Source organism: Bidens hawaiensis, unplaced genomic scaffold, assembly GCF_021521415.1.
Source record: "Bidens hawaiensis isolate Kalapana, Puna unplaced genomic scaffold, B.hawaiensis_p1.1 tig00039597_1, whole genome shotgun sequence".
Classification (NCBI taxonomy): domain Eukaryota; kingdom Viridiplantae; phylum Streptophyta; class Magnoliopsida; order Asterales; family Asteraceae; genus Bidens; species Bidens hawaiensis.
In genome coordinates, this window is record NW_027496974.1 from 173,214 (window position 1) to 182,475 (window position 9,262).

Genomic DNA, 9,262 nt, shown 5'->3' on the forward strand with positions numbered 1-9,262 from the left:
ATTTGTTTTATTACTAATGCATGATTTTTATATTTTAGTAATTTGTTTTCTTAATTTTATTTTAGGAAGTTTGTAGTCTATAGTGGTGATCAAGTTGCAGATCTCTTCGGTCCACTCTTCGGTCTCTACATCTCATATAAGGAAGATGATGCCCGCCAAAGCATTGATGTTTCCTCCCGTCTACGCCCCTCGTAATGGTGTGTAAACCCCATTTGGCACTCTCTTAAGCTTGCGTCGAAGTGGGTGGCGCCTCATTTTCCAACCATCACTCGGTCTGAAAACTAAATATATCATTCATTTTCGTGCTACTTTTTATACTTTTAAGTTAGGATTTTTTTTTACGCTAATGACATCAAGAAATCTTCATACCTATTACCTATTAGAGGACTCATATTGAAGTTTTTATTTTTATTCTTATAATTTAACCAAAAAATACATATATCCTAAACATGGCCATCTCAGAGAATTAATAAAAATTTTTGGGTTAAAGGCGGAAAAAAAATTGGCCAAAAAGGGTTTTTTGTTGGGTTTAAAAATTTTTAATTTTTAAATGGGCTTACTTGGTTATGATTAGGTTTGTATAAAAAACTTTTTGTACAAAAATACAAAAAATATATATAAATTTTTAAAAAATTTCACTAGAACCCAGAACGTTTTAGTGAAGAGTCATATAGGTTGTGTAATTGAATTTAACCATTAATTATACATACTATTTTCATTATATATATATATATATATGTATATAGGGTTAGGTTAGAATAAAAACTCACTTGAGTTGTGAAAACTTTAGAAATACATTCTCAACCACATGTTTTTAATTAAAGATTAAATCTTGTGGTCCACAATTAAAGTTAATAAAAAATGTAAAAGTTTATTTATATTTTCTCTCTCCTGAAAATATATATATAAATTACTAAGAAAATGTAAAAAAAATAGCAAAACATTTTTTTTTATGTTTTCGATGTTTTGTATTAAATGTAACAACATATATTACATGTAACAAAAAAAAACGATGTTACATAGGGTTTTCACAGGTTTTCTCAACTCAAGAGGGTTTTCAAACTATACTTCTCATATATATATATATATATATATATATATATATATATATATATATATATATATATATATATTAAAAAATTTGGGTCTAGCGGGGCTTCAGGCCGGGGACCGTCGACCACCCTGCCCTCCTTGAGAGACGCCCTGATCCTAAAAATTAAAGGATTTTAAGATACGCCTCACATCCGATTTGGTATAATTAAATGGAGTGAGTAGGAGATTGGTATATTTACCAATTCATTATAACAATTGGCAAAATTATACAGATAAGGAATAAGTATACCAACTCTAGTGGAGTAAGAAATTGACCAAACCTTATTGTTTCTCTTATAATTTAAGGAGATGAGACAATGTACAAATTCAACCGGAATTCTGTAAAATAAATATTAAGTTGCATTTGAGAGGAAAAGAAAAAAAACAAGATTGATACTATGGTTAGTATAAAATATTTAGCACTTAAGTGCTATTCCCAAATGCAGGGACGCCAAGAGAGTGAAATTAGATAAATCGTTCAATAATTTATTGAATTATCGTTGACTTATATAATTTACTCTCAAATGAATTATGTTCATCAAATTTGTATACTTGTGCAGGCCAGCATGGCTTCCCGGAGTTCTATTGGCTGTAGTTGTACCATTTTTCACATATAAGTGGGGGCCTTTTGGAAAATTTAAAGGTAACTCAAAATCTCCCGTCTACCATACATTTTGGGGGTGTTTGGGATTCCCTATTTTAGGTCCTTATAGCTTATAATTAATGAGTGATAAGGTGTTTAAGAAATTTAGATTTTGTGATTGTATAAGATATAAGTTACAACTTTGTAACTTATAACTTATACTTTAAATAAGTTATAAGGAGGTAAAACAAGGAATCCCAAACACCCTCTTTGAGTCAGTTGTGTTTTTTTTTTTTTTTTAGTTTGTTTGTCTTTCTCGTTTGGTGAGATTTGTTGTTTTGATCCAAATTTTTTTTTTCAAAGTTTTCACATTGTGATCTGATCAAAATCGAACTCCAGACAGATCAAAGCATTTAGACACCGACAAACCAATGATTATGTTTTTAAAGAATTATTATGACTTTTAATTTCAACTATGTATATGAAATATATATAAAAGTAAATGTAATGAATGGTTTTATTTAAATTTGACGTAATTTAATATTATAAAGTTTTAAAAAGATGTGTCATTGGAATGGCAGCGGAACTCGACAAGGTAGAGGAGGCGGTGGATAGTGTAGCGGATCGGGTGGAAGAGATAGCGGAGAAGGTGGAAGAGTTTGTCGGAGATGTTGCAGATGATCTTCCCGAAGGTAGTCAATTTAGACACACACTAGAAACGGTCGAAATGGTTGCTGATGCTATTGGAAAAGATGCTAAAATGGTTTCTGGTATAGTCGACAAGGTAACTTTTGCCCCCCAATCGTCTTTTCTCTATTACCTTATTACACATCTCTTTGGGACACTGATAATTTACTCTTCATTTTAAGACACTTAACATTTTTATTATTTTTTGTAATTGTGTAGATGGATGAAATGGAAGCGAAATTGGAGACTGTGTTAGATAAAGCCATAGAGAAAAATGCGACCACACCTACAAATGCAGACCTATAAGAACATTTTCTTAATAATATTCGTAAAGAACAATTTCTTAATAATATTCGTAACACACTAATACCCTAAATTAATTATTACTTGTTTTGCAGCAGAACTAATTGATTAATGATGAATAACACACTAATAGCCGTTTTAAACGATTTTAAGGGTTTTTGAGAACTATTTGGCATAATTGAAAGTTATTATAAAATAAGTTAAACCAAGTTAAATACCAATAAATACAAGTTTTAAATAGTTCGAAAGATTCGAATTACGTTTCCGAATCTGTTTAAACTTAAACGAATACAAATATGAAAAATCCGAGATGTTACAATCTCCTCCTCACGTTGTCCACGGTTTTTTTTTTTCACATTTTTCTCTTATGTTTTGATATCTAGGATTTTTGTATACTTCGTTTTTGAGGTAGGATGAGCGACTTGTAGTTTGGATACTAGGGTTTCGGGGTTTTGGGAAGACATATCGGCACTACCGGTCCATAAAACATAACAAGGAACGTTTACGACGTTAGAGGGGGTGACATTACCGATCGATAAAGCCCTTGTTGGTTGGCAAAGAAAGGGTTAGCAAGGTCGTTATTGTCTGCTAGTAAATGAGCCCACCCTATTTGCGTCGGATCCCAAGTGTTTGGGTTTGAGTTTGGGTTCATGGTAGTGGAGAGTTGAAGGTTGAATTTTTTAGGAGATGAAGAGTGTTTGTGGGTTGGATGGGGAAATTAAATGTATTATATAGACTAGACGGATGCCCGCGCGATGCATCGGGTGTTTGAACGCGGACCCTGTTAATCACGTAACAACTATGAGTGTTCATGGTTTGGTTTAAAACCTTAAAACAATTTAAACTAGATCAGTTTGGTTTCACGGCTAGGTTTTTTACTTTCGGTCGGTTGGTCGGTTTCAAAATTTTCAAATCATAACGAATGGTTTGATTCGCATTTTATACCGAAAGCGGACCATATGAAACCAGACCAGACTGTAAACATTGAATGCATTTTAATTTTTTTATTATATAGTATTAGATATATTTTTTTATGTATAGCTAGATGCCTGAGCGATGCAACAAAGTATGTACGCAAACATGTCATCGAACGCTAACCAGTGTTACCGTTCTGGTAAGTGCGTGACTTTACAACAGTATGCGAGTAACCTGCCGATATTATGCTCGTAATGCGACATTGGAAGCTTAACTGGTGTTAGAAAGCACGCCACACAACGACTGTATGCGCGCAATCATGTGTCAATGCACACGTAACACTACATCGAACGCGTCTTGACTCGCAACCTTGAACGCGTCTTGACCCGCAACCTGTTCTGCCTAACACTGTTCTAACATGAACTTCGTTCTCACTTGACCCCTTTCGACCTGAACCCGTCCCGACCCAATCTAGATTAACCTTTTTTGATTGACCTATTCCAACCTTAACCTAAAAGACCCATGTTCGGGTCGAACCTACGCAACCCGTTTGCCGGTCCTTAATGATAATTATGTAATACCTTAAGCTTTTAAAATGAAAAAAAGTATAGCAATACTATACTCAAGTTAAAGATAATAAAATACTCAATTTTATGGAATAATGTATTTTTAAAAAATATTAAAATATGAGAAAGTTATATGCATTTAAACGTCGTGAGAGTAGTTGGTTTAAAATAAGGGGTATATGTGTAAATATTATATAAATTAACAAAATGTGATTAAAGTTACAGACCAAATTTGTAATTATTTTTGAATAAATTACTATCAACATACATGATTTTGCTAAAAGACAAAATTGTCAAAACACAAAATTGCCCCTAAAATATCGTAATTTTATGCATTATGGTCGTAATTTTAAAAGGTCGCTCACTCATGCTTTATATATAGTATAGATTATTAATTTTTTTATTAAGGGTAATAATACCGTTGAAAAATGAGGGCCCGCCAATTCAACTCAATACCGCCCATTTATCCAACCCCTCCCCCCCCAACTGCCCCCAATGAACGCCCACACCGTTGAGTCTAAAGCTCTCAAATGTAAGAATATAACATTTGTCGTATGAACACCTCTGATCTCTCTAAACCAATTTGTTTTTCACATTTCACTATTTCGCAAATATAAATAATTGATGAAGTTGTAAAATAACGGAAACGGTCTTAAAAGAATCAAACAAAAACAAGTTTTTGAAGACCTTGTATATATATTTAGGAAGTCATTAAATTGCATTCTATGTATCTTATATAAAGACATATCTTAAAATCTAACTGTTACAAACGGTTTGCCTCATGCTACCCATAAATCCATGACCTAGTTAATGTTGAGTCGTGTTTGCCATCTACAAAAGTGATGTGCCTGTTTAAATCCTAACACGTAAAAGATTAAGTGATGCTCAGGTTCATGTAGGAGTTGGTGTTATAAACAAATTACAATCATTAATGAGTTGGCCGCCCTTTGACGTGCTTATCTTGACCTGTCCAGGTGTCAAATGTCGAATGGAAAGACCACTAGCTATATGGTCAACAGATTTTGTCTAATTCTTTGAGTAGTGCCTACGAAATATCCGAGTACTTCATGTTCTTTAGCTGCATCCACCTACGTTATTTTCAGTCACTAATTTGAGATGTAACAAATTTGTTATTTTTCGATCAATACATATTTATTCATACTTATTTTGAACCCTACATGAAAATGAAACAACAAAAATCTTCAGATGCATAGCATGTTTAATTCATGTACAGATATATACATAAAATCTTAAAAATAGGTGTGTATATATATGTGCACTCCAGGATATTAGATGCTCATCTTAATTAATTTATTACAGTAGTCGCCAATGGAGTCATGCAAGTTAGAGATCGTCCTCCACTCCGCGGAAGATCTGTTGGACATAAAATTCTCTGGTACCATGGATCCTTATGCCTTGCTATGCATCACCAACAGTAATGGGGCAATACAAAACCAGCATGGCACAGAATGCCGGCTGCAATCCCGTCTGGAATTCTTCCATGCAATTCGAGGTCGATAGCATGACGAGCAGCTACATCCTGTTTTGTGAGATCAACCACGATGGGATGTTGTTCGACCAAAAGATAGGAGAAGTTCGAGTGCCTTTCACAGATCTCCTAGCTGGAAATGCTTTAGGAGAAAAGGTCAGTTACCGGGTGAAGTTAGATACCGGGGAGGTTGTGGGGAAAATCATTCTTTCACATAAATTCTCAAAGCCGGTGTTGTCTGACACATCGGGAGCTCAGAACACCACCAAAGTGTTTGCAGACACATCGGGACCTAAGAAAACCACCAAAGTGTCTGCAGACACATTGGGAAGTAAGAGCGGCAAACCTAAAAAGAAGGTTCAAGAAAAAAAGAAAGATGGGTTGGTTAAAAAGATTGCAAAGGGCGCGGGTAATGAAGCTCTTTCATTAGTTGGATCACTTGGGGTGACACTTGCCGCTAGCTTTATCACTGATGAAATTATGGGCGAGGACGAAAACCAGGATGAAGTTGAAGATGCAGATGCAGATGAAGATGAGGATGAATATGAATACGAAGATGAGGATGAATATTAAGTAATTTGAGCATTGAAGAGATTTGTTTGGTACTTCTTGGTTTACTCGTCTTTGTTTTAGTATTATCATATTTGGCATGCTTGGTGTTTAATCGTTCTCTTGTTTGTATTTGAAACAAATGTACTTATTATTGTATTCATAGAACCATCGTTTGTGTATAATAAATTTAAAAACAATGTTTGTGCTACTCTTTCTTCTTACATTTAAACAGAAGTTGGTTTTGTGAGTTCATAAATAAGTTTGAATATTGACTGCTGCAACAATTAATGAGTTCTCAATGATATGCATGTCGATATCGATTTATGTTTCAAAGTTTGCAAATAACATATTCACTAACTCTTAGCACTTAAAAGGAGGTTTAACGAAACTTCTAAGTGAAATTTTTTAATGTTGGACTTAATTGTTTGGGCTCACATGTTATTCGGTCAAAATTTTGGACGGTAGCTATATCATTATAAGAGAAAGTTGTTACTAGGGTTATTGTATTATGATGTAGGGGAAAATTAACATACAAATAAAATTAGCGTGCTAATTACCCTATGATGCATAGGGTAATTATATAATTACCCTATGATGTAATTAAATAATTACTCTACTTGATTCTCACAATTAACACGTTAATTTCATTTGTATTTAATCCAAACCCTAAACAAGTAATCTTAAAAAGTATGTAAATTAGTTGTATTAAAAATACATAAGATGCACAACTTCCTCAATCCCGGCTGAAGTGGAGGCCCCGCTTGGTCTGGCGGCCTACAACCCAATTGGCTGGCCATCATGTGACCGAAGTGGACTTCCCAATTCCCACTTGTGAAATACCAAAGTTATGGGCCCATCAAAACAAAAAACTCATGTTTCACCAGTCAATTATTGAGTTAACAAACTTCCTTTCTATTTTGAACGATTCAAATGAACATCAAGATGCTTTAAATGATAATTATGATGAAACAATTAAGTTAATTCTAAGAACTAAGAAGCATCCTCCACATGATCTATTCACTCGTTGGTCCAAGGCACAAAATGAGTAATGCAATGGGTTACGAATGACTCACTAGGATATAGATGACACAACAATCAAGGTGGAGTTAGATGATAAATATGAGGTGGAAGGAGAAGATAAACCCCAAATATAACCTGCTACCTTTCTCATCATTATAATTTATAAATACAATTTGCATTGCCATAATTTATGCAAGAATATCAAGGCCTAATCTCCACGATATTTTACAATCAATCTAACTATTACAGATATCAATTTAATAGAACCGTTCCAAAGTCATTGGAATGAACTAAATTGGGGTTCCTTTGAACCGATTCCTCCCGAGTGAGCTAACGGTTTGTTTTTGTAGGACGTGTGGGTTCAATTTTCGTGATTGTTTGATGATTATTCGAAAAACAAAATTGATATTCAGAATTTATTATGACCTCTTTTAGATTTAGAGGACAAAATAAAGAGACGTAATTGTCCAAACCATTAACTACCAGCCTTATTAATTAGACCGAATTTGCCTCCACAGAAAAAATATCAAATTTCTTTTAAATGAACCACACTTCTTACTTGGTTGATTAATGACTTTCTGGAATAATAACAAAAAAAGATTTAAGACATAATTCAAAAAGGTGAAAAGGAAGCTTAAAAGAAGTTTCAAGGTTTGACCATACAAAGCGTGTGTGCAAGATATTTGAAATTTCAACTCAAGTAAAAGTATATATGTGCTACACCTAGAGTCCTTGAACAAAAGTATTATCATCTACACCATCAAATTTGCTTCTAATTAAAGATATAATCAAACACAACCAAATTACCATCTGATCGAACACAGTTTATAAATCTTTGTAGAGCAACTGAAATGTCATCAGCATTGTCAAGACTTACCGATGCTTCAACGATATCGAAAAGCCCATCTCAATGCTCAACATCTCTCACATTTAATCCAACTTCTCAAGCATCATTATTAAGGAACAACAACCTTGCATCTTGCGGTTTACATGGTTTTATTGCCAAAGGCTTGCAATACAATCCAACACCAAGAAACTTTGTTGTATGCAATAATATTACTCCTCCGGGAGCTCCTCTTCCATCGGGATCGCCTTCCGGTTCATTGTAAGCCTCCCATATCCTCATGTATCTACTGGACCACTTATGCATTAAACTAAATTATTTTCTAAGATTTAATTAGCTGACATGTTCTTATTGTGTGCATATATTTCAGGAAAACTTGGGTAGTTGGAATTGCGTTAACAATTATTTTACCTTTAATCATCCGTAAGGGGTCCTTGATTCAAATAAAAAGTAAGAATCTACATCCTTAAACCTTTTCCTTAATTAGGGGTAAATATTAATTAACCAAGTGTGCTATTGTGACTTTTAACTGTAGATAAGGTGAACACGGTGGTTGAGACGATGGATCATGTAATGAAATCTGTAGAAAAAGTGGCTAAGGGAGCGGATGAAATAATCGATGAGATCACAGATGATCTTCCTCAAAGCCAACTCAAAGAGACCCTAGAAGCCATTGATAAAGTGGTAGAAGATGTGGCTAAACATGCTCATGTTGCAAATGAAATAATCGACAAGGTTTGCATATACACTCGTTGTTTACTTCTATATTAACTTGAAAACATTAATTATTTGGAGACTGAAAGAAGGGATTCTAATATTGTAAATGAAATAGGTTGAAGAGACTGAAAAGGAATTGGACTCGTTGATTCTTGATGAAGTCAAGGAAAAGGAGGTTTCTGAACAAGTTTTACAAGTGGAAGTTTCAACCCAAGAACAAAGTGTTGAGAAGTAGAAAAAAGAAGAGTATATATATAGAATCAGTATATTGTTAATTAATAATAAGTAACGTTTTAAGGTTTGACTTAATTCTAAATAGGCATTACGTTTTGTATAGAAAATCGATTGATTTGTTACATTTGTAAATTTCATGTTGTTCTAAGTATTTTTAATTAACAAAAATTAACTTTTGTAGCCTTAAGAAGTATTGCTAAATGCAATAAAAAAATTTTATGGCTTCAGAACCAATATCAAGTTTTATGAATGTGATTGAT

The 9,262-nt window shown here is 33.7% G+C and overlaps 1 protein-coding gene across 1 annotated transcript; it reads left to right on the top strand.

The window, feature by feature from the left end:
- Positions 1 to 8,056: 8,056 nt before the first annotated feature.
- On the top strand, positions 8,057 to 9,044 carry LOC143591383 (uncharacterized). The gene is made up of 4 exons (XM_077071604.1): positions 8,057 to 8,312; positions 8,422 to 8,501; positions 8,587 to 8,786; positions 8,884 to 9,044. The coding sequence occupies exons 1-4, from the start codon at positions 8,059 to 8,061 to the stop codon at positions 9,001 to 9,003; spliced, it is 654 nt and encodes a 217-aa protein (XP_076927719.1). The 5' UTR covers positions 8,057 to 8,058; the 3' UTR covers positions 9,004 to 9,044.
- The last annotated feature ends 218 nt before the right edge of the window (positions 9,045 to 9,262 follow it).